The sequence below is a fragment of the Polypterus senegalus genome, chromosome 15, assembly GCF_016835505.1.
Source record: "Polypterus senegalus isolate Bchr_013 chromosome 15, ASM1683550v1, whole genome shotgun sequence".
NCBI lineage: Eukaryota > Metazoa > Chordata > Cladistia > Polypteriformes > Polypteridae > Polypterus > Polypterus senegalus.
The window spans coordinates 78,583,020-78,610,112 of NC_053168.1; the positions used below are offsets into that span (position 1 = coordinate 78,583,020).

The 27,093-nt window shown below is 39.5% G+C and overlaps 1 protein-coding gene across 1 annotated transcript in view; it reads left to right on the plus strand.

Annotated features, from left to right (window-relative positions):
• asb4 (ankyrin repeat and SOCS box containing 4) overlaps positions 1–26,219 on the plus strand; it is a 38,826-nt gene extending 12,607 nt beyond the window's left edge. Inside the window, exons 2-5 of the mRNA XM_039737598.1 lie at positions 355–654; positions 10,192–10,682; positions 11,334–11,447; positions 25,646–26,219. Of these exons, the coding sequence (XP_039593532.1) occupies positions 355–654; positions 10,192–10,682; positions 11,334–11,447; positions 25,646–25,834 (1,094 nt within the window). The 3' untranslated portion in view covers positions 25,835–26,219. The remainder of the gene's footprint in view (positions 1–354; positions 655–10,191; positions 10,683–11,333; positions 11,448–25,645) is intronic.
• Positions 26,220–27,093: the final 874 nt, after the last annotated feature.

Below are 27,093 nucleotides of genomic sequence, written 5' to 3' on the forward strand. Positions count from 1 at the left end.
ATATATATAACTGCTTAGGAAATATAACTGCTTATATTTTGTGAATTTAAATGTCAGATGTAATATGAAATGTAAGAATTGTTTTAATTATTCTTCTTGTATGTCTGTAATACTAGGGTGTTGCACCATGTTAGCCATTATGAATGTAGTGATACGTCAAGCAAAATGACACTTTTATTGGCTAACTAAAAAGATTACAATATGCAAGCTTTCGAGGCAACTCAGGCCCCTTCTTCAGGCAAGATGTGATGTGAAACAATACTGCATCTATTCTTTAAAAATGCTCTTGTTTCTTTTAAATGATCAGAATAACATGCCCAATAGAAAATTAAAAGTTGTGATTTTTTTTTTCAGGTTACTGGTTGCCTGGGTACAAACTGGAATCCTCCTGGGCGACAGGACTACACATTTGTGTGATGTACGGCTATATAGAGAGTGCCCTGGTGTTAATTGAACATAAAGCTTCTATCAACAGCCGGCCAAATGGAAAAACACCATTACATGTTGCCTGTGAAGTGTCCAACGGCGACAGTGTAGCCCTGCTTTTAAATCATGGGGCAAAAATTAACAGTTTTTCTATGAGCGGACATACACCTCTGCATTACTGCATTACAAAAGAATCAGCAGCTTGTGCGAAACAGCTGCTTTGGAAAGGTACAGTAGATGTTTCAACTTCTGTGTTAAACATTTCTCTTATAGGCAGGAAAAGTATAAGAAAGGTTTTTTTAGATAGATATTTCTCTCTATTATAAAAGGAAATCCCAGGACAAGACTTTCTTGGAGATAATTTCAAGTCCCGCGAGACGCGACTTTTGCCAAGAGATTTTGACAAGTCCTGCCCTCCTCTCAAACAATTACAACCATGCCCACGGTCCATTCACTTGTCATTCATGTGAATGCTATTGTCAGACACAGTTCCTGCACTCTCAGCTCCAAGCAGGGTCAGAAATAAAAGACAAAGAGTTGTAAAGAGATTCAAAAACGCTGGCGTGATACACATGCAGAGCAGGTTAGAGGTTGTAAAAGTACTAAAATTCTTTTTATTTTTTTTTTGAGATTTTATTAATTTTATTACAATCAATCCATACAAATCAATCAATTTTTACAAAAGGTAGAATTGAAAACAATTCAAAACTAAAGTACTAAAATTCAAAAGTCTCAAAAAACTGATAGTAAATAACACATTAGCGCTAACAAATGGAAATTATTACTCGGTGAAATGACGGAACAGCAAAAAGAGATTGAATATATGGACATAGGTGATATGACAGAAGTATGTAGATATTATTCGGATTTAAACTTTAAGTCGGAGACTTGTAGATCGTCTAATTCGTGTTGCCATCAGGGAAAAGTAGTGTTTCTTCCCAATGAAGAGGCATATCCGTGTGAAATAAAAGAGTTGTTGTTTATTGAAAGTGAAATTCACATACGTGAGTGGCAGAGATGCACCCAGGGTTGGCGAGCGAAGTGAGCAGGGGGCAGAGCCCCCTATTTTTTTGTAAAAGTAAAAAATCCATCCATCCATTATCCAACCCGCTATATCATAACTACAGGGCCACTAGGGGTCTGCTGGAGCCAACCCCAGCCAGCACAGGGTGCAAGGCAGGAAACAAACCCTGGGCAGGGCGAAAGCCCATGGCAGGGCATGCACACCTAGCACACACTAGGGACAATTTAGAATCGCCAATCCACCTAACCTGCATGTCTTTGGACTGTGGGAGGAAACCCACGCAGACACGGGGAGAACATGCAAACTCTACTCATGGAGGACCTGGGAAGCAAACCTGGGTCCCCTACCTGTAAGGCAGCAGCGCTACCCACTGCACCACCGTGCCACCAAAAGTAAAAAATGGTACATAAAATTAACATCAAAGGTTAAGTGCATGAAACATACAAAAACGGATGCAGCTCAGCATAATCTGACTTTGACTTGATTGTTTTTCCCTTTTCCCACCATATCTTGTCAGCCTCATTCCCGACAACTCTCTCTCACTCACACACACACACAATATGTTAAAGTTACAGTACAAGCTGGCCAATGTGTGCCACTGTAACATGTAAAAACACTATGGTTATTTGCCTGCTTGTTTTGTATGCATAGCTACAATGGATCCCTCTAGATGATTTCTATAATACCAGTTTTGTGATCTTACTTTTTTTTTTTTTTTTAATCGTTCGATGTTGTTGTTATTTTTCTATGCATGTTGTCATGGTAGGAAAAGGACAGTGCTTCTCAGTAAAAGAAGGCTGTATAGCCATATTTCATGTTTGCACCCAAGAAGGGGATACACTGGCAGAATCACCACCAGGATTGTTCCTGCCTGTCTTCCAGAGTGTTATCAGTGAAAACTTCCCAGTAAGTGACAGCAAAAGCCCCCACACAGTCTGAGAGGCATCATCACAAAGGTTGCCTACCTTTAAGCAAATGAAACAAGAATTATGTATCAGGGTGTTTTGAATAATCCGCAGGCAATTCGTCATAATGGCTGCATTAGTTGACTAGGATTATCTATTGATAGCAGAATGCTGGTGCAGTGAGTGCTGCTAATAACACATGGCTGCAGCGACTTGGCTTCAATTTCTAGCCCAGCTATACTCTGTTGTATCTGCCCTCCAGCTTCCATTTCCTAAATGTTATGCTTCTAGGGTTGGTTATGGGCTACATTTAATTTCACAGTTACTTTATAATTTTGTTTTAATTGTGCGTCTGTTTTTATTTTTATTATTTGTTAACATTTTTGTCACTGCCATTTTGGGCACCAGTTTTGTTCACTGGTGCCACCATTTTATGGAGTTTTGTTTTGGTAGCACATGATGTTAAAGTCATGTCAGAATTTCAGAGAGCAGTGTGTTACTGTTGTCATTTAAGGTTGTGGATAGAAAAACAAATCCTTGTGCATGTTAGTTTGCTTATCGATTTAGGTTATCAAGAATTCTGAGTGTATTTTGACTATGAGTTTGTACGTTTTGGTGCAGGATTAAAAGTCCTTTTGGTTTTGACCCATTCTTGTCTTCTTTTACCTGCCTTTGTGGGCAGCCATTCCTTTCCAGCTTGGCAGCATACTAAAGATAAGAATGTTACATTATTGGAAGTTAAATGTGCTTTTGGTTGGACTGGTCTTGTACTTCATTCTGCAGAGAGAGCATCTCTATGCCAATGTAAAGGAAAAAGTTCAAAGTTACTGGAACCAGCAGCTCACCACTTAGTATGGGGCTATTTACACCATGAACTGTAAATCTGTTTTAACAAAGTATTTGGAATTAAATTGAAGAAACAGGAGAGTGAGAATTACTAATTTGTCCCCAGCCACAAATCATTTGGTTCATATCCTTAGGCCGGAAATATCTACAATATAAAACATCTACAATTTAAGAATAACCTGACCTGGCAGAGTGAAAACAAGCCGTAAAATTAAATATCAAGATTTGTTATTTACAAGGATTGGCTTCTAATTAAGAAAATTATTTAGAACAGGGGTTGGCAACCTATAGCACCTATGTGTGGCACGTGGAACAATTTTCAATGGCACTCTGATTGAATTGAAATATAGTAAAAAATATATTATTTTAATTACAGCGCATGTGTTCACGCTCCGTGTCCCACACCCACGTTTTGAGCATGTGACTCACAGTAAAGGAAAACCATGTGTCCAGTGCAGGCCGTGATACGTTAAAACAAGCCTCTTGTTATTATTAAGTAGTGTACTGCCCTAAAATGATCCATAGTAGACCAAAACTTGATGTTCGCTCATTTCAAGACTCTTTGACGAATGAATATGGATTTGTACAACAAAAGGATGATGTTGTGTGTGTGTCTGTTATTCTGTGAAAGTGTTGTGTGTCATACATCAAGTGTACAAAGTCGTTATCAAACTAAACATCAGTCCACGTTTAAAAACTCTGATGAGAAAAACAAAGCTATAAAAAGGGCTGCTTCTGGCTTTAAGAAACAAACTACTTATTTTAGTCAAATTATTGGAACCAAAAGTAAAGCCACTGAATGCAGTTATAAAAAAAATTGACAAAACATTCTTTTCACATATGATCCTATGTATTTTAAAATGTTGAATGACAAATAATATAAGATCCAGTTATAATGGGCTTCAAAAGTATATACTTTTGCAGCCTATTATATATAACCAGACCAATTTTGATAAAATATATAACAAAATTGGTAGAATTATGTCAGCACGCGGAATAACATTGTAACATAGGATTGGCACAACACTGCTGAAAGGTTGCCAACCCCTCTAGCCATTCTGGTCCTTCAGTACTGCACTTGTGCACTCTTATTCAAAGGTTTGCTTGTGCTTAGGTGCCCTGAATTACTTCAGTTATGCTTTTTTGCATCTTTACAAATCAATGCTTGGATTTTTGATCCAATGTAGGATAAGGATGGGTGTGCACTATGCAATTTTAATGTATTGTGAGCAACCAAGTGGTTTTTCAAGAAATTTCAAGAAACCTTTTAAACATTGTAATGTTGCTACTTTCAGGGCATGAGATATGTTCGAACCTAACCCAAGTGGCCTACGGTCCCCCAATAGTTTTTTGACATATAAAAAAAAATCTGGTGCAGTTGGCTTAAGTTTGTCAGCTGTGAATGGTCATGCAAGCTGATCCTGCACATCAGTCTTTATTAAAAAGTCAAGAGCAACACCATGTTAATGCTACATAGATGAACAGGAAGGAGGCCAGATTAATCAATTTGTGGCAAGGGAACCATCTATTGTATTATTTCTTCAGAGAAAGAAGAAATATTGAGAAACGTTGTCATAAGACACAGTAGAGGCTAAATAAGTGAATACTGATAAAGAGATCAGTTACTGTTACCCTACTATAAAAACAGAAATACAGCAAAATACCTCATCATTCTTCACAGTGTCAAACTACACTTATACAGTGAGCCTTGTCTAATGGTTTTTGCCACACAGTCTCATTTGAGATTGTTCTAATGGCCTGCAACCATTTGTGAATCCACAAAATCACAGAGTACATGCCTTCCTCTGATCAGCTGTAAGTACAAATGAGTCTAAGTGTGAGAAGGCAACTGAACTCCCAATGTATAAACTTTGAGAAATTCACAAAGTGTACACCCACCTTAATAGGACACTTCCTTTGGCAATTTCCTTTCTGATAGTATTTAATGGCAATACTGTAGATGACAGCGAAAAGGAAACATATTTGGAAATACAACTGATTTTTCTTGTATAACTAATGATAAATGAGGCAAGGTGACTTGGGAAGCCTATAGCTGTACCACTGAAATTTGACCCCAAACATCTGTGAGTTTCACCAGTACTCTATAATTCTGATCTCTCCACTTAGGTGTGACGCGTAGTTTGCTTACAGTTTGCATCACCCTTTCTTGCACCTGAACATTGATAGTCATCACCGGGATGACGGGGCAATGCGGCCACATAACAAACAATCATGAAGTTTTATTTAAACAATCAAATGTCCAATAAAGTGTAGTGAAGTCAGTTCAAATTTCATCAATAAATAAATAATCCATAAAAGTCAGTGCAAAACTTGTGGAAATCATCATTAATAAACACATAAATCAATTATAACATACCAGATATAAAATCGATTTCTCTCACCCTTCATTCTTCTGTAAGCCTATGTGCCTGTCTTTCTGTCTCTCTCACTCTCTCTCCTTTCTGCCTCCTCAGCTCACTCATTGGGTCTTTGCAGTGGGACGAAGGCACCAGCAAGTGCGGTCCCCAACCTGACTCTTATCCCAGCCATATCAGCCAGTCAGTGCTGGATTGCTCAGAACTGGTCTCCACCACCCTGCCACCTCCCTTCAATCCAGAAGGACCTTGGTGCACTCGGTCAATCCTGCTCCTCCAAATTGCTTAGTGGTGTGGCGAGTGGCTGAGGGCGGTACCCAGCCGGGACGCCTGGAAGGACCGGGAGAGGGACTACACCTCTTCTAGGCCACGAGAGGGCAGCCACCCTGGTTGGTATGGGGGCCATGGGAACGAAGCATTGAAGGTCAACCCTATAGGGGCCCATGGTCACCACCAGTGGGCACCCGAACGCTTGAGAAGCCCTGGACGTCATCACTTCTGCCACACCCGGAAGTGCTGGCGGAAGGAAAACCAAGGACACCCAGAGTGCTTCTGGGTGCTCGTGTGGTACTTCTGCCCTGCCACACCAAAAAGTGCCACCAGAAGCTCATCAGGAGGCACCTGGAGAACGGCCAGGTGGACTTAAAAGGGGCCACCTCCCACCATTCAGTAGCTGGAGTCGGGTGGAAGAGGACAGAACTCGGAGGAAAGGAGTGGAGGTGGCTTGAGGGACTTGAAGGTGTGGGCTGCAAGGGCACTGGGTTGTGGGCTGTGAACTGCACAATGGAGAATAAACGTGTGTGGTGTTTTAAACCATCGGTCTCTGCCTGTCTGTGTCGAGGCTGGTCTCCACAGTGGGAGCAACTCACCCCTGGATCCCCATACTCCCTTGCAGAGCCACCAATTGTCTTGCCTCCAGTCTACCACACTGGTGCACACAGCCAGTCCACTCTTTCTGCTCCAAACTGTCTCTCTTGATTTTACTCCCTTAAGTTTTTCTTCCATTCTTTCTTGTTTGATCCCTTCCTTTCTAAATTATCCGCAGAGCATCAATGAGGAAACTGGCTGAACTGATCACGAATTCATGTGTAAATGTGATTAGGCAATTTCCTCATTAAACATTCTCAGGCCACATGGTTACGCTACTGCACACACTCATTCTCAATGAGCCTGAATACATTTTCCTCATTTTAAAATCTGCACCACCTCAGACCCATAACCTGCTTCAGCATGTTAGTTTACCCCCAAGGCTTACATGGATGGTGTTAGATATACCAGAGCAAGCAACAAAATATGATTAAAATAAAATGACTATAGAAAATGGAAAAGCATAGAAACAGTGATGATATAAAATGAAGATTGCTGCTCTAATGTGTTGGGCCTGTTATGATAGAAATGGCTTTATTTAAACATGTCCTATTGTAAATATTCCGTATGAACGGGAGTACGGCTTTAGTGACAAATTAAGCCATTTTAACAATGACTTGCAGGAAACAATGATCCAAAACACGTTGTTGCCATACTAGACTGTAATATAGCTAGTCAGTTTCCTGTCAGCTGTACTTTTGTACATACCAGTAAAGATGTTTGGAAACAAATTCACTTTCTTCAACCTTCTTAAAAAGCTATATAGTGGGATAAGGAGAGGTCCTCAGTAATATGTGCCCCCTTAGCACTTAAAGCTACTTACTCCTTTTCATGGTGATCCACTTAGTATCAAGGAGAAGATGATTGCATGAGGCCTCCTGAAGGCGACAATCAGCTCTCTGGTTTTGCTGATGTTCAAGGACAGACTGTTGTCATTACATCACTCAGTAAGAAGTGTGTAGATTGTCTCATCATTGTTTTGTAATCCGAACCTCTACCAGTGTGTCCCTCTGCAGACTTGACAGAAGAGTTTGTGTTAGGCTTGACAACCAAACATGCATAAACTGTGGTTGAAATTTAACATCTTATTAAAGAAAGAAACGTCCTCTAACAGGACAATTCAGTAGTCAGGCAGGAGAAAAGCTGTTCATTGTTATCTTTTAATTAATCCTCAGCAAAATGCCTTGGAGGGAGCATTCGTCAAAAGCAGTCCATTACAGAATGGTCAAACAAAGAACAGAGGTTCATTTTATAAACTTTTAAATTTACATGCAGTGTCAATCAATGCATACATTTTACTCTGGTTGGTTCATTGGTTTACACCCAAATGATTTATATAAAATAAAACTCTCTTATATTATATTCTGGTTTTTCCTATACCTTTGAGTTGTGCCACCACCTTTGAAATTTCTGTGCATATAACAACTGTCCATTCTCGTTTATGGGACATCTGTTCATCTCTTAGTCATCTCTCAGGACATTTTGTATATGGCATCAGCCTTTCTTCTAATACATTATTTTCTTGACCATCTCAGTATTTTTCCTAAACCAATTCTTATATTTCAGTGTACATTTTGTTGTTTACATGACCTTTACATGGTTTCCTGGTGTGCCTGAACAGGTTTCTGACATTTATTAAGCCTTTATGCTATTTCTTTCAGATGAATGCTATGTTACCCTAAAATTATTAATTTACAAAACACAGAAAATAACCCTAGTGTGCCCTTATGTTCACACCAAGACTATCAGATGCACATTCTTCAAGGCATATAATCTGGGCGCTACGAGTCAGGAAGCCATGGGTCATAGTTACAGAGGCAGGTGTTTAGTCCCAGGGTCTTCAGTTTTGCTATTAACCTCAGTGGGATGATTATGTGCAATATCGAGGCGGAAGCTAAATAAACTGTATTCTCACATAAATGTTTCTTTTGTCAGGATGGGATTGTGGCGCATGCACAGTATGGTTCTGAAAACTGCATCTATCATTGATCTATTTGCACCTTAAGCAAAGTGATACAAGTCCATTGGCTTTGTGCCCTTGATTTGAACCAAGACCAAGCACTTGAAACAATTCATAACGACTGAGTGTCTGTCACAGTTCAGTCGTCACTCGGTGATTGTAGATTCTTATTGCTCTGGAAGAATGGTGGTTACTTTAAAGCAGTTGGTGACTACAGTTTGAGTCTGAACATACTGAAGATGTTTGCTAGCTGATCATCATGTGGTTTGAGTTATGGATGAGGATGCCGTCTGGACCTGCAGCTTTAAGAAAGTACACCTTTCTTTGAGATGTAATCACTTCATCAGTAAACAGTAGACTGGTCACCCGTTTGTGTGTGTGTGGTTCGATTCAAATCAGAGATATAAAATGTGTTGCAAAGGGGCACCAGTGGTTACAGCTGTCGTGACTTTGCTCAAATATTGCCGCATTATGGTTTTGACTTTTTACTGAAGCAATTTACCACCTATTAATTGTTGATGTTCGTTGTAGTTCTGAAGTCCCCAAGGCAGCAGCTACTTAATGATAATATTGTTAATGTATATATTCTGGTCTGGACAATTGAAGCGATGCTGGAAAACTTATTCTCTACCATCTTCTCCTAATTTCACTTATTTCAGTATTTTATATTTTTGCATGAAGCAGGAACAAAAATATGGTCTGACACAGCAAAAGCAGGGGAGAGGCTTAGCCTTGTAAGTATCACAGATATTTGTGTAAATGTAATCCAAAATGTTCTTCCTTTGTTACGGAAAATGTGCTGATTCAGTTTAGCAAGAAAAGATTAAAATCAGATGAGACAAAACAAGTCAAACACGGGGGAAACCAAAGCCTGACACCAACCTGTTGGTGTAATCAGTGCTGAATACACTTATACCGAGTACTTGAGCGGTGTTTCCCACAATCCATTTCTTTGCGTTATGTTGTGGCAAGCGCACTTACATTCCTTGAGGGTTGAATATTTTTTCCAAAAAAACATAGTTTCTGAAAAGCAATGATTTCACACAGAAATTAACATAAAATGTCTGTTGCTGCATGCTGTGGCTCCCAGTTTGCCAAGAATATGTGGCAGGCTTGCTGCCAGGCTGTCTTTGCATGGCTGGGACACAGTCGCAGTGCAATGCAATCTGGTTTCTACCTCTTATCATTGGTAAGTGGCAGTCCTCCCTGGCGGACATTGCCAGTTAAAACAATTAGCTGGGGACCATTCAGCTGAAGCTGGAACCTCACATTCATTTTCATTCACTTGTATCAAAATCTGAGTCTGACAAGTCATAGTCCAGTTCAGAGATAACTGGCAAAACGTATTTTGCTTTACGCATTCGCTTTGATCCCTCGCCAGATGTCAGTGCCATTTTTGCCGTTGTTTGTGCCTTGCTACTCAAGCGAGCGCAGGAAATCTCAGTCAAACCAATGAATCTAACTTTCCTTCTGGCAATGAGAGTCCAACTAAAACATAACGGTTGGCTTTGTCACAGTTTACAGTTGACTACTATTGTCAACTCCTCCTTTTGACAGAAGTCGACATAAGCCCTGAAAGAGTTAATACTTTTGTGCTCTGCCTCACTTAGAGGGGTTTATTAGCATTAATTATGGGGCAGCATGACAAAATTATGACTAGCTTACAAAAAAGTGGTCTACTTTATTCAGAATGTCTAAAAATTCTTACATTATGTTGCTCTTTCTCACACCTCCTTTACTTGTACTTTAAACCCTGTATAACCTAATTTATCTAAATGCTTTTGACAGGTGCAAAACTGGACATCCACAGTGACAACAGGGATGCGGATACACCACTGCATACGGCAGCACGCTTTGGCATACCAGAGCTTCTATCAATGTATGTTACTCATGGCGCCAATGTTGACAGCGCCAATGGACACATGGAGACTCCACTAATTACTGCAGCATTCTGGGCACTGAACTATAAGGAACAAGAGTACAGCACTGATCACCATCTCATCTGCCGCATGCTGCTGGATTATAAAGCTAATGTCAATTTACGGGAAGAAGATTTCAAGACTGCTCTTCATAAGGCAGCCTGGAACTGTGATCATATCCTCATTCAGATGCTGCTAGAGGCTGGAGCAGAAGCAAACACGATGGACATCAATGGATGTGCTCCCATACAGTACCTTCTGAAGGTGACCTCAGTCAGACCAGCAGGTGTACCTGAACTCTGTTACCAGTTACTGCTCAACCATGGTGCTGCAAGAATTTATCCCCCACAGTTTCATAAGGTAAAATTATCTAGTATATTTGAAATTCTTTAAATGTGCTTTAACTATGTATAGTATAGAGCCCTTAAGTTAGTATTCATTTGCTAAATATAGGCAGGCCAGGCTAAGAAACTAATCTCATAAGCATGTGGCTATGGTGAAAAGAAGTTTATCATAAGCACAACTTAACATGTATTTTTAATTTGTCGCCTAGCAATCTGCTTCATTTGAGTTTGTTGGGATTAATGTCTGTGTTGCCCCTGTTTCCTGAATGCTGTCTTTCTTTACAGGCAAACCTTGTTTTAACTGAATTTTTAAGCATACTTTTTAAAAGATGCAAACTACATATTATAATTGCATACAAGGCCTTTCTTCATTTTTTACAGTAGTGATGGCCTTGTACCTAAAGATAACAGACATGCTCACTGCCCAAGCTACAGGAGATCTTCTCTGGCTCAGATGTTTAGGGTAATTGTGTGTCTGCTGCAAACTCTGGGGTTCTGTCCTTGGTCACGTATGCGTCAGAGCAGTTACTAAGAGTGAAATCACCTTGTTTTTCCAATTTCAAGAACCCTTTTATTTATCTCCAGGATGAATGATGCTGAAGAAGTCAAATCTCAGAGACCAAACTCAAATCAAGGAAAGTAACAACACTATCTCACTTCAAAATAGGTTCTGCAAGCATGCCACTGTTATCCGAGGGCGATTGAAGTAATGGTAAATTCATATGAGCATATAAAGGCCACACGAAAGTGGAAGCTAGCTATACCCAGTGACGTTTTTGAGGTAGGTACTTTTCAAATTATTTAGAATGCTCTTTGAAGATGTTACATTCTGGTCAGATAATGCTTGATCGACATACATGATTACAGTGCAAAGCAATGAAGCTAAGTCTCCCAAAAATATGGTGGAGCATTGAGGAGCAATGAATGGTTTGCTTCCCTACAAAATGTATTCCTCTCCCTTACTTCTTTGTCAACATAGCCCTATAACCTATTTAATGTCCCTTTGTGGAGGTAGATACCTAAGGGACGAGGTGCACAAAAAGTGCATTTCCAGACTAGACACAAAAGGGCATCACTGTCAAGAGATCAGGCGTACTCTACATGCTACACCTAGCATAACGCTCAGTAAAGTAGATGGACTGGATCAAGAACTTGACTTGCTGGTTACTGGCCTGGCACAGCATCAACCCTGTGACCACTGCAAGCTGCTCTCTTGTCCATGAGCCCTTGAATAAGTTACCATGTAGTTTAGTTTAAGGAATGGATGGATCTTCAAAACTCGACATGTGTTATTTTGAAGAAATCCAGTGAATAGCATTGACAAGCTTTGTTGGGCCAAATGATCTGTTCTTTCAAAATTGTTCTAATGTTCTTAAGCCATATACCTCTGCCCTGTAACAAAAAGTGGACAAAAATGGTCAGAAATGGCATGTCTGAAAAAAATCTATGTAGTTAGAGCAATCTGATTAAAGAAATAAATCTTGAGGAATTAAACAAAGGTAGAAATACAATTTTAAACTATACTGTATAGTCTGCCTGCTTTAAGCAGATAAGTAAATGGCAAGAATCATATACCAAAAGGGTCAAAAATTGGACAGAGGGTAGAATTTAAAATGTTATGATAAAAACTGCATTTAGAAAAATACAATGACTCCTGTCACATCCCAAAGACGTTTGTTAGGGTAACAGGTGACTCAGAACTGGCCCAGGATGTGTGAGTGTGGTGGTATGCATGAGTGTGCCTTGAAAAAAGCTGGCACCTTACCCAGGGTGTGTTCCCATGTTGTGGCCTGTGTTGCCAGTACACCACACCAATTCTTGAGATCCAGTACAGGATAAGTGGATTAAAAAATCGATGAATAAAAGGCACATTACATTGATGATTTGCATTGTGAGGACAATGAAAATAACACAAATACTGCCCCACATAAAGATCTAAGAACTTTAACAATTCATTTTTCTTTAATTACTTATTGCTTTAATATACAAGACTTAATATATAACTAGCTTTTCTATGTATACATTGTAAGAATAAAGACCACAAGACATTGCAAAGGTTTGGGGCAGCCACCCATATAATTGTTCCCAGCTGCAAAACTCAACACTCAATACTAACACGATGGCGGCTTTAAAGGCCATTACAGGAAGTGATGTCATCAGGACCGGAACCAGAAGTGATGTCGTTGGCTGCCCCAGAGCCGGGCAGGATTTCCCTAGAATGGTCTGTAAGAGATCGAGAGAGAGAATTAGTGCACTTTGCCACCCCCTGGTCCGGAGTGGAATTACATGTATTTGAGCCCTTTAGTTGTTTCCTAAACACGCGTGTATGACAACATATATATTTTTTCTGAAGAAATTTTATCTCATCTTATCCAATCCATATAATATAAGTTGATTTCTATTCATCTGGCAGTTACATCATGGTGGGCATATTCAGCTCTAATGTTTGCGATACACCATAAATTGGAATGTACTGTATATTGTAATGCATGTAAGTAATAAAATGTACTGCATTTTTCATTCCAACAGATGGAACACTGCAAATATTGGCACTGCTGTTGAGAATCCTATAGCAAATCCCATATAATTGAGGGAACAGATAGAACGATACTATCTATACTAATAAAAGGCAAAGCCCTCACTCACTCACTCACTCACTCACTCACTCACTCACTCACTCACTCACTCACTGACTCATCACTAATTCTCCAACTTCCAGTGTAGGTAGAAGGCTGAAATTTGGCAGGCTCATTCCTTACAGCTTACTTACAAAAGTTGGGCAGGTTTCATTTCAAAATTCTACGCCTAATGGTCATAACTGGAAGGTATTTTTCTCCATTAACTGTAATGGAGTTGAGCTGCAAAGACGTGGGGGGCGGAGTTTCGTGTGACATCATCACGCCTCCCATGTAATCACGTGAACTGACTGTCAACGCAGTACGTAGAAAACCAGGAAGACCTCCAAAAAGCGCTTAAGAAAACATGCATTATATAATTGAGAAGGCAGCGAAACAATAAGAAGCGAGCGAGTGGCATATACTACCATATTCATGAGTGCTGCTACCTCGGAAAGAAAGCAAGGTGTAAACCTAAACTTTAAATTAAGTTCATAGACAGGCTACCACTGGCGTTTCACATGCCCACAGGTAATGCGGGATACAAGTTTAATGAGAGGACGCAGGATATAAACGAGAGTTTTGATCACTTTGTAACTAAGTTAAAATTGTAGGTGAAGGGGTGTGCTTATGCAAATTCCGAGACTGTGTTTGTGGGGATTGACAGTTAAGGCGGGTGGGGAGTCACGTCATCATCTCCCTCCCACCTCATTTCGCTCTGAGCTGAGCTCCGCTAACGCCGTCATCCAAGCAACTTGTCACACTGCCACCAAATACTCACAGAAAAATCCACAAGTTAATACACACGCTGTCTCTAGAGTTTCAACACACTGAATCCTCCAGGCACTACTTACAAAAGGTCACATTGACAATCGTGTTACGCTATTTTTAAAATCTTTCCTTTTCTTAGCACAAGCACAGCTGAGAAGCTTCAATGCATGTGCTCCATAACGCGTTGAAAAATAATGCATTTAATCACACTTTGCATTACAAGCAAAGGGAGCTTTTGTCAATGCATGATTTCCTGGTACACGATTACATTGATCAGCGCATCCCGATTCATTTTACCCTCGCACCACCTTAGTTTGAGAAGAAGTATGAAAAATATGAGGTTAACACAGAAAAACAGATCACCAATTCAAGCTTTATGAATAATCGATTAAGCCATCAATAATTGTTTTGGTAAAGCCATCCTCCTTCCATTTTATAATTTTTCCGCCACTAGCCATGATTAAATGAACGGTAAAAAGTAAGAGCGAGGTGACTTATTTAGGCAGGAATATATATGACAGCAACACTCATGACAATGTCAATCATGTTACGTTATTATTAAAATGTTTCCTTTTCTTTTCATTACTTCTTTAACACACTACTTCTCCGCTGGCGCGGGTATTTTGCTATATATATATATGAATTACCTCCAAAGAGCTGAGACTTTTGATATCATGAGCGTGTGTACAAAGGGGTCTCCTGCCCAGCAAAAGTCGAGCAGCCAGCGCGTGCATAGCTGTGCCGCCTTTGAGACGCTGACTGCGCTTCTGCCTTAAGTCAAAGTGAGCACTTTTAATTTTTCATCCTCCCCCTGCGCTATAGCCCAGACAAGTGCAAACACGGGACCCCTTTTCTACACCACGGCAAAATAATATTAAGGCGATTCACACTTTCTTTTGCATGTATACGATTATCAGGTCCTCAGCTCGGATTATGAACACACGCATACGAGTGGAGGACTGACAGTGCCATCACAGCCGATTAATGGCGGGACGTCTCACCAGTCTACACAAGACCCACGCGACTGTCCCAAAAGGCGATCATAACGCCAGCGAACACATCTCTATACTATATAAAAGAAAAAGGCAACTTTCCTTTCTTTACACCTTTTTCCTTTTATCCCAAACCAAAGCCTTTCTCTCTTAACACTGCAGAGGACACAAAACTAATTTTCTTTAAATGCCGGTAAGGCACATTACCAGAGGCACAAATTTGAACGTTCACATAGAAAATGTAATTTCTATACCACAGCCGTCGTGTAGCGCCTTTCAAAAGGGATCTACTACTGAGAGATGATCCATATACATTTTAGCTGCTGTTAGTTACTTACCTGTTGTGTTACACAGTCTTTAAAATGTAGTTTACCCAATCCACTCCAGTAGTGCTCAATGTACCTGTACTTCTTAAAACGTTAATGTTTTACTGTTTAATAACTTATAGACTATATTTCATTATTTTTCCCTTGCACTCAGTGACCAAAGCTATACACACACATATAGACACATACAAACATACACACAAGTATATGTATGTGTATATATATGTATGTATGTGTATATATATATATATATACACACACACCCTATCTAGATTATATATATATATATATACACACACACACACACACATACACACATATATATAATTTGTGTGTGTAGATATGTATATAGATATGTAGATATGAAGATATGTATGTATATATATATATGTATATTATATATATATATGTATGTATGTGTGTATGTGTGTGTGTGTGTGTGTGTGTGTATATATATATGACAGCAGCAATCCAAGCTGTGAGAAAACAGTAAAAAGGAGGCGTGGCAGACGTCGTGGTACATTTTCTGATGCAGCTACCGAAAACAACTTTGTGACGCTGCAACCAAATACACAAAACAATTACTTTGACAATCATGTTACATTATTTTTAAAATGTTTCCTTTTCTTTTTCATAACTTCTTTAACACATGACATCGCTGCGAAGCGCGGGTATTTTTGCTATATATATATTGTATATAGTGTTGTTGTCATATTATTCCTGAATAAATCAACTCAAACCTTAAACAACTTATAATATTTTGCTCTCCATAAAAATATATCCTGTCTAAATTATACAAGTTAGAAATAAAGTAAACATTAAAAGAAAAAACATTCAAATTTCTTTACTCTTATGTAATTTTATATTTTATAAAAATAAACTTAGATTTTAAATATCCCAAAAGATTTTGCTCTCCATAAAAATATATCCTGTCAAAATTATACAAATTCAAATATGAACATGCTGCATAACAAAACCTGGAAATATAAATAAAATGTGTTCCTTTCAGCAATAACAAATCAAATCATTCAGTTGTCTTTGCTCATATGTCATTTTAGAGCTGGACGCCTGGCATCTTTTTGGCACAGGTTCGTTTCTGTTTGGTGTGAGGTTCTGTGTTGTGGAGATTCTCAGGATGGATTGCAGGTGCTCATCAGTGAGGCGACTCCTGTGTGCTGTTTTGTTAGTCTTTATCACTGAGAAGAGCTTCTCACACAGATATGTGCTACCAAACATGCACAAGGTTCGAGCCGCATGTAGACGAACTTTTTGTTCTTCAAAGTCACCAAAGCGCCGTGCAAACTCAGTGCGCCAGTTTATCAGCAAAGTGCGATTTGGGAACACCGTAGTGACGACTTGGTTTAACATTACTTGGTAATAGGGAAAGTGGGGCAAGTGGTTGTGTCTCCCATAAAAGCAGCTCAATTGAAATCACTTTGTGATTGTGCACGGTAAAACGTCCGCTGAAGTGTCAGATTCTTATTTAATTCTTCTGCTTTCTGTATCTTCTGCATTGCATTCAGGTCTTTCAGGTTACCCTGATGTTTTGTTTTATAGTGCCGTCTTAGATTAAATTCTGTAATTACAGCCACATTAGCTCCACAAATGAGACACACGGGTTCAGTAAACATATACTCAGCCTCCCATCGGTTTTAAAGGCTCTATTTTCAGAATCAACTTTTCTCTTCAGCATCGTGTGAGCTAGCTTTGCAATAACTTGCAGCATCTTAAGGTAGACTTGATTAACGCGTAACTGTTCGGCAAGGCAGCTGAAGCGCTGCATTATGGGATCTGTAGTTTATTGTGTTACCAGCGCTTCATATACCCGGCTTTAATAACAATAATACAGTATATAAAATGATCTCGCGGGCGGATATAATTACACGCCGGGCGGATGTGGCCCGCCCTTGAGTTTGACACATATGGACTAAATAGAACTTGAAAAGATATATTTTTCAAATGTGATCGCAATTCAGATAGAGTTGACGCCAAGACTACAGCCTGCATGCCTCAATAAGTCATCCTCCCTTGCCCTTACTTTTTACCGTTCATCTAATGAATACACTGAGTATGGCTTTACCAAAACAATCACTGATGGCTAATAAAGTATCCATTATTCGAGTATGTAGATCGGGTTATATATATATACATATATATACAGGTTATAAAGCCATTTCTAAAGCTTTGGGACTCAAGCAAACCACAGTGAGAGCCATTATCCACAAATGGCAAAAACATGGAACAGTGGTGAACCTTCTCAGGAGTGGCCGGCCGACCAAAATGACCCCAAGAGTGCAGAGACGACTCATCCGAGAGGTCACAAAAGACCCCAGGACAACGTCTAAAGAACTGCAGGCCTCACTTGCCTCAATTAAGGTCAGTGTTCACGACTCCACCATAAGAAAGAGACTGGGCAAAACGGCCTGCATGGCAGATTTCCAAGACGCAAACCACTGTTAAGTAAAAAGAACATTAGGGCTTGTCTCAAATTTGCTAAGAAACATCTCAATGATTGCCAAGACTTTTGGGAAAATACCTTGTGGACCGATGAGACAAAAGTTGAACTCTTTGGAAGGCAAATGTCCGCTACATCTGGCGTAAAAGGAACACAGCATTTCAGAAAAAGAACATCATACCAACAGTAAAATATGGTGGTGGTAGTGTGATGGTCTGGGGTTGTTTTGCTGCTTCAGGACCTGGAAGGCTTGCTGTGATAGATGGAACCATGAATTCTACTGTCTACCAAAAATCCTGAAGGAGAATGTCCGCCATCTGTTCGCAACTCAAGCTGAAGCGATCTTGGTGCTGCAACAGGACAATGACCCAAAACACACCAGCAAATCCACCTCTGAATGGCTGAAGAAAACAAAATGAAGACTTTGGAGTGGCCTAGTCAAAGTCCTGACCTGAATCCAATTGAGATGCTATGGCATGACCTTAAAAAGGCGCTTCATGCTAGAAAACCCTCAAATAGAGCTGAATTACAACAATTCTGCAAAGATGAGTGGGCCAAAATTCCTCCAGAGCTGTAAAAGACTCATTGCAAGTTATCGCAAACGCTTGATTGCAGTTATTGCTGCTAAGGGTGGCCCAACCAGTTATTAGGTTCAGGGGGCAATTACTTTTTCACACAGGGCCATGTAGGTTTGGATTTTTTTTCTCCCTAAATAATAATAAACATCATTTAAAAGCTGCATTTTGTGTTTACTTGTGTTATATTTGACTAATAGTTAAATGTGTTTGATGATCAGAAACATTTTGTGTGACAAACATGCAAAAGAAGAAGAAATCAGGAAGGGGGCAAATAGTTTTTCACACCACTGTATATATATACCCGCGTATCGCAGCGGAGAAGTAGTGTGTTAAAAAAGCTAGAAAAAGAAAAGGGAACATTTTAAAAATAACGTAACATGACTGTCAATATACAGTATTTGTTTTGTGAGTGTTACTGAGTGTTGCTGTCATCAAGGATTTGATTATCATTATTTCTTTCAATCAGGTTCGTATTTGTAGGATGTGTTGTGTTCAAGTTACATTCCGTGTTTGTCAATCGTTGTAAAGATGACAGGTTTCATTCATCGATTCGTTTCTTACTGCATCAATAAACAGCTCGTCTTCTTCTTTATCTGAGACCTGACACACTGCATGCACGGGTTTTTTACACTGTCTTCCTTTAGCGGACATTGACTTTTTCCAACGTCTGCTTTGTTTTCGCAGTAGTTTGATTTATGAATATGCTTGTATGTATGAGGCGCTTCATATTTTTGCTGCCTTTTCAATTGTGTAATTCAGTTTTGTTCAGCTTTTGGAACTGTTGCCTTTTATCTGTGCACTACGTCAGTTCACGTGAGCCGCTCGGTGTACATGCATTGAAGGTTCCCAGCTGTGCTGGTGCCATCTCGTGCTATGTCCATGGCTGTATTTAATGTTACCTTAGTCCTGGCACTTAAAACTTTCTCTCGCAGTTTCGCTGAGTTTGTGTCAAACACCACCCTGACCATCTCATCTTCCTCTCCATAAGCACAGTCCTTCACCCGTGAATATTTAGTGGGAGTTTGCTATTGATTGCCGCTGACGGACGGCCTTATATGGGCAGGCACTAAATTACAAACGCCAGCGCAGCCTGTCTATGAACTTAATTTAAAGTGTAGGTTTACATCGCTTTGTTTCCGAAGTAGCAGAACTCATGAATATGGTTGTATATGTCACTTGCTCGCTTCTTATTGTTTCGCTGCCTTCTCAATTATATAATGCATGTTTTCTTCAGCGCTTTTTGAGGTCTTCCTGGTTTTCTATGTACTGCGTGATTACGGGGAGGCGTGATGATGTCACACGAAACTCCGCCCCCACGGCGTTGAAGCTCATCTCCATTACAGTAAATGGGGAAAAACTGCTTCCAGTTATGACCATTACGCGTAGAATTTCGATATAAAACCTGCCCAACTTTTGTAAGGAAGCTGTAAGGAATGAACCTGCCAAATTTCAGCCTTCCACCCACACGGGAAGTTGGAGAATTAGTGATGAGTCAGTGAGTGAGTGAGTGAGTGAGTGAGTGAGTGAGTGAGTGAGTGAGTGAGTGAGGGCTTTGCCTTTTATTAGTATAGATATATATATATATATATACAAGGGGAAGTCAAAAAGTAAAGGGACATTTGAGAAAAGGGGCATTTATTCTAATGATAGAAATGTGAAACATACCTTATTTTTCTACATAACCTCCCTGGACTTCAATGCACTTTTCCCAACGTTTCACACGTTTTTTGATCCCGTCTGAAAAAAAGTTTTTTGGTTGCATCTGCAACCAATTCTGCACCGCATCAATGACTTCTTCATCACTTGCAAATCTTCTTTCCCTTAGCACTTCCTTTAGTTTCCAAACCATGCTCACAGCCTTACTTTCCGGTTTGTGATGATGAACCCAAGTTTCATCTACAGTAACGATTTGCTGTAAAAATCCATCTCCCTCGCCACAATAACGGGCCAAATGTTTATGAGCGATGTCCAACCTTTGCACCTTATGCTGTGCTGACAATTCTTTCGGGACCCACCTTGCACATACTTTCCAAAAATTTAGCCTGTCCTGTACGATGGAATACGCTGAACCATGACTGATATGTAAAGTATTGGCGATTTTGTCCACTGTGATTCTTCTGTTTTCCTTCACCATAGCCTCAACGACTATCACATTGTCCTCAGTGGTTGACGATGATGGCCTGCCCGATCTTTCTTCGTCACATAAAGAAGTTCTTCCCTGTTTAAAACGCTCTATCCATTCGTAGATCTTGCTTCGCGATAAACAGTTGTCACCATACTGTGCTTGCATAATGTCCGCAGGTTTAACACCTTCCGCAAACAAAAAGCGAATCACTGCCCTCATTTACTCCTTGGTGCAGATCGACAATGGAGCTGTCATGTTTAACGGTCTGCTACACTCCAACGAATAACGCGGGAATAAGAGTTACACGTTGTATAGAAGTGTTGGCGACTACACTCATTCAGCGCTGGATACGAGCAGAGTTACCAAACTCTGAAAAGAGAAATTTAAAAAATCCCTTTACTTTTTGACTTCCCCTCAATACTTACATACTGTATATATATATATATATACACGTCAGTTTTGTTTTATTTATATTGATCTCCATTCCATACATCTTGCCTGTGTAATTAAAAATTTTCATTAGTGTCTCTACTTTATTGTTTGATATTATTGCTTTATCTTGTGCAACTCTTACAAATGCAGTCCATCGTCCTCCAACTTTCATCCCTGACTCATTTTATTCTCTGCGCTTCTTTAATTATTCTCTCAATGTAGATGTTAAACAGGATTGGTGATAGTGAAAAAGTAAATTTTAAATTGAAAAAATATAGGAAATAAAAAAATATATAAAAAAAGAATTTTTAAGTGACACATTTTTTTTCAAAATTGCACTAGAAAATAATTTTTTTTTGTACTAAGATTTTTGTTGGTTATATGTGACTAAAAATAAAATTGTGGGGCGTCCATAAAAGAATTCATTTAATTAAATTAAAATGTATAGATTTGTTAAAGTTGCCTTTCTTACCAGCTTAGCTATGGAAAGAAAATTATACACCATAGAAAAGTTGATTTTTTGTTGATTGAGTTTTTTAAAATTGTTTAACAAATTTAAATTGAATTGAATTTATTCTTAGTTCAAGAAAAAAAAAAAAAATTTTCTACTTTTTAGTGTATTTTGGAATAAAATTGTGACACTTAAAACCCTTTCTTTTATATGTTTATATATTTTATCCACGCTAATGCTACACAATCCTCGCCGTGTTACAGAAACCTTGTCTTGGGTGGGAAGGTGATTTGACAGAAATTACATTAGAAACAGAGTGGCATCGAACCTGCAGTCTTAAAATGAAATGTAACATTCATTCATGCTCATTTCTCTTTTCAGAAAATCTTATCCACCTTACACATGTGAGGTACTGGAAATGTGCGTTTGTCTACGGAAGAATCGAACTTTCAATCTTTCTTAGAAAAGCCCAACACTTTGTCTACAGAGCCAATATTGCCAAATTACTGAAAAGAGCATTTCATCAGATTTGTATATAAATGATGACAAATTGGTAATATTTAAAGAAAAAAATATTTCGTATACATTGGTCTCGAACCTTCGACCACTTGATTGAACGTCCAACACACTGACCCCTTCACCGATGCTGCTTAACTGTCATTTTGAAGTAATTTGACAAAACTTCAATATCATCCATCCATTATCCAACCCGCTATTTCCTAACTACAGGGTCACGGAGGTCTGCTGGAGTCAAACTCAGTCAACACAGGGCGCAAGGCAGGAAACAAACCCTGGGCAGGGCACCAGCCCACTGCAGGGTGCCCACACACACACGGGACAATTTAGGATCGCAAATGCACCTAACCTGCATGTCTTTGGACTGTGGAAGGAAACCGGAGCACCCGGAGGAAACCCACACAGACACGAGGAGAACATGCAAACTCCACACATGGAGGGAAGCGAACCCGCGGGTCTCCTTACTGCGAGGAAGCAGCACTACCCACTGCGCCACTGTGCCGCCCACGTCAATATCATTTAATCAAAATATATTCTTTTAATTAATCTGTCTACATTGATCTTGAACCTTCAACCAATTGATTGAAAGTCCAACATGCTAACCACTTGGCCAACACCGCTAATTTTTCACATACAGTATATGTGTGTAATCAGTAAAAGTATAATATATGGAAATAAGAAATTTCAATTTGGCGTAATTAACGTATGGATCCCAGATCAAAACTGATGAAATATCGCATTGTCACTGGAGATCAGCATGCATGCAAATTTTGAAGGAAATCAATTCAGTAAAAGTGGGTAAAAAATTGATTGCAAAATCTGACCCAGACAAACAGAGAGGACAAGTTGAATAAGATTGTGTAATAAAAATTAATAATGATAGAGGGAATGCTAATGTTATTTGAGTCCATTAATCATTCTTCTGATCTGCCCTTACTAATGTAGAAAAAATAGAATAGGAATAAATTGTGTAAATAAACAACAAATTCCATTAACAGCTAAACCAGCTACTTCCTTTGTGTGATGGCCAATGGAATTCAAAGAGATTATTACTTTATCTATGAACCTTTGTTTTTTCGTTAATTTTTCCCATTTAAATTTTCCTTAATTAGATTAAAGTGTCAGTTGTATAGACCATCTGTGCACATAACAAACACCTTCACCAACGTCCGTGAGCACCGGAGGCACTGCGGGTTGCTTCATTTCTTTCAGTCAGATGACAGTTCTACACCGAGATTTAAGTACCACTCCAGTAATTTATGATTTACTGTTGACTGGGCCAGCTTGTATATAAATTTGACCAATACTTATATAAAATGATTACTATGTTAACCCAAAAATTTTGAACAAGAAAAAATGTTATTACATGTAACAAAAACTTGTAAATACCTATATGTCAACATAAATACAGCAACAAGGGTCCTATATGTCTAGTGTCCATTGCTGTACTGATGCAGATTTAGTACATATCCTTGGTGTGACATGTTTAGTAACAGTCACCAAAGCACAGCCTAACGTCTCAATCGGGACAGTAGAAGTGTGTTTCCCCATTGACTTTTCTTATATTTTATTCTGTTGTTTGCACATTAGAGGACAGAATGACAGTGCCTGATCTGCTCAAGCGATGTGCCCTTTTGTGTTATTGCAGGCTACCACAGGGCAAGGCTTAATGAATTCCACATTTCCCCTGACATGAACACTGACAGTTGCTGCACTGTGAACACTGCTTAGGAGCTAATGTCTTTCTTGTCCTTCCACTTGATTGTATCATTTTGCCTTTTCCCCATGCAGCTAGTGTAATACCACGGTGAAGCGTCACCAGGCATATCATGGATTTTAGGTTGTGCAGTGCTGTATTCATCAATTTCTCTGTCCATGAAAACGCCTGATGACCAATTCACATTATCATTACTATCACTCAATTTGAGCAATGGTTCAGTTTAAACTTGTTCTAAAGCTGGCTTTATGGCTTTTCATTTGCTATTGTGTTTTTGATTGAAGGCTCCAACATACTCATGATTACTGATGAATTACCATAGATTTTCCATTAATTGTCTCAACGTATAAAAATATTTATGACTTTTTGCAGCATGGTGTTATTTCATCCACTATATGGAGGCAGAATATTGCCCTGAGAGTTACAGTATTTGGGCTGTAACACTGTAAAGTGGATGACTGCACATCACCCTCAGTTTGACTCAGGCTTAATCGTATGTATTGTATATAGCAGTGGTTCCCAAAGTGTGTGCCGCAGCTCCTCCTCACAGGGGCGCTGCGACATATTACAAAAGTTTCATAATGTTATTGCCATTTTCAATTCATTGTTGTAGGACGAGACATCTGGCGGACCTGGTGCAAACCAGTAACTCACTTAGTAATAACTGTTTACGGGAGCCTCTTCAAATGGTTACTAGATGGCGCCCTACAATAATTAAGTTTCTCGATTGTTTTAGTAGTTTGTCGAACTTTCTCGGTACTTTGTGTTCGTATATAAATAGCTGCCGGTTTCACGCAGTCTTAGTGTTGAATTCGTTTTTGGAGATTGTATCAACTGTATATTGTTGTGATTAAGTCAAGTGAAGTTTTTGAAGTATTTCTTCTCGTATGTATTTTTAAAATTGTATCGATTTTTACTAAACAGTAATAAGCATTGTGAGAGTCAAAATAAAGTGGGGACACTGTCAACCAGTGGCAACGTAAACCAAAGTGTGAAGAAGCCCAAATATTGAAAATATGATGACAGTTATTTGGACTTTGGTTTCACGTTGACAGAAGTCAATGGTGAAGAGAGGCAGCAGTGTGTACTGTATATGAAAGGTTTGGCACCAGAGTGCATGCTACCAAATAAGTTGAAACTCCATTTAGAAACCAAGCATCCCAGCATGGTTAGTAAATCTCGTGACTACTTTACCAGAAAGTTAAAAGAGTTAAATCAACAAAAAGGTAGTTTTTAAAAGCAGGCATCATTACCAAGCAATGAATTGCTAGCATCTTACAAGGTAGAACATAGAATCGCACTGACTTCTCTCATTCATGCTGGCTGGCTGGCTGGTCCTCTTTCTTTTGCGCCAATGCAGCACTCTCACTCTCCAAGCCTTTTTCCTTTCCTTTCCTTTTCGTTTCTTTTTTTATTTTCCCTCTTCTTCTATGCTGGCCCATTCTTATATGGCTCTGTGGGCACAGAGTCTCAATCGCGCACCACAGGAAGCCAATTAAGCAACTGAGATCGTGCGGTTGCATGATTGTGCCCATGGAGACTGACAATTTTTCGTAACTGTAGACCCGCTACAACACAATCCCACTAATTGTAATTAGATCATTAAATTACATGTTTTTGTGATCTTAAATATTATTGGCCATTTCGAAAATTAGAATTTGATGAGGGGGGTGCACCTTGGGAAAACCTGGATTCAGCAAGGGTGCCGAGAATCGAAAAAGTTTGGGAACCACTGGTATATAGAATTCTGAGCCCTGACTTAATATCGTTTTGGAGAAGTTGGGTGATTAGGGTTGACAAACATTATTGTGTTAAACGGTCTGTTCTCATCAAAACTGTTCTATAATGTTCTAAAGGTTTTTTTTGCAATGATTATTTTTTTTTATTATAATATACAACAAAATATACAAGTATCTGCAAGTAATTTTGTTAATAATCTTGCTTTTCTGTTTACCTTATGTCTGACTTAAATCATAATGAGAAATTACTGTTTTCTCACAGCAACACCAGGATTTCTATGAGTCCCTCTTTGCTGTCTGCTGTAACACACCGCGTACTCTCATGCATCTGGCCAGATGTGCGGTTCGAGCGGCCATGAGACATCGCTGCCACAGATTGGTTGACCAGTTGCCTCTTCCACCTTTGTTGCAAGGATATTTGCTCCTGGAACCCACAGGAATACTCTATTAAATATGTCAGTGATGTCTTTGGATCTCACATCAATTGCATTTCTCTGATCCAGATGACAACTTACTCAGAGGTGCACTGCAGATTAGAAAAGCAGGTCTTAAAACAACAATCTGAGTATTTCTTCATTCTTTCTTCTATCACTATGATGTGCTAAGGGATGCATGAGGTGGTCAGGGATGTTACTTTCAGTTCCCTTGGCATCAGGATATGGTTGTTTCTTGGATTATGAGGCAGGTGATCTGTGAAAAGGTGAGGCAAGTGAGCCTCATGCAAAGACCAAAACAACATTTATAGATAATTACTGTATGTAATAAACCAATTTTTTGAGCAATTTGCAAAAAATAAAAAATAAATAAATAAAAAATGTGTGATGATGTCAGATGATTTTAATGTTTAAGAATAAAAACGGGACAGGTTCTAATGTGGTGTTGTCAACTTCAGCATGGCTTCCTTTCCACATTTCAAAGATGTGCATATTTGTTTTCTAACTCTGAACTGACTCTTTATAGGTGAGTGTGGATGTATGAATGAATGTGCCCTGCCATTTTGTCCAGTGGGAGGATTAGAAATGTCTGCCCAGTGAATCCAATACACTGCTACTTACTGTGTACTGTAATAAAAAGAGGAAGGTCCTGCAGAAAACCTCAGCAAGAAGGAACACTCTGGTGACAAGACAGCCCTTGTACCTGCCACTGTGGGAGGACATACAGTACTAGTTGTTAGTAGCCTTACCATGATATGTAGTTTACTCCTTGGCTGGTGTCCATGCGGGAAACTGAGGAGATTTCCCTTTAGACACTTAATAGAAGGTGACCCAGTAGATAATGTGGGTGACAGTGCTGGACTGTGCTGCTTATCTTATATATAAACGTCTACGTGTGGAAGTGTGTGTGTGTCTGTCTGTCTGTCCAGCCCGGAAGTGAGAGGTAGAGTCGGGGTAAGGGCTCCACCTCCAAGGATACGTGAGCGAGGCCAGCACGTCAGCAAAATGAAAGCTCTGAAGAAAGAGAGACTCGCTTAGTTGCTAATACAGAAGCGAGGCGAGCACATCAGCAAAACAAACCTTCAAAGAAGGAGAGACTTGCTTAGCCACTAATGCACAAGCAATGCGAGACTGTGCTGCTTATCTTATATATAAACGTCTACGTGTGGAAGTGTGTGTGTGTCTGTCTGTCTGTCCAGCCCGGAAGTGAGAGGTAGAGCGGGTGGGGCTCCACCTCCAAGGATACGTGGAGCGAGGCCAGCACGTCAGCAAATGA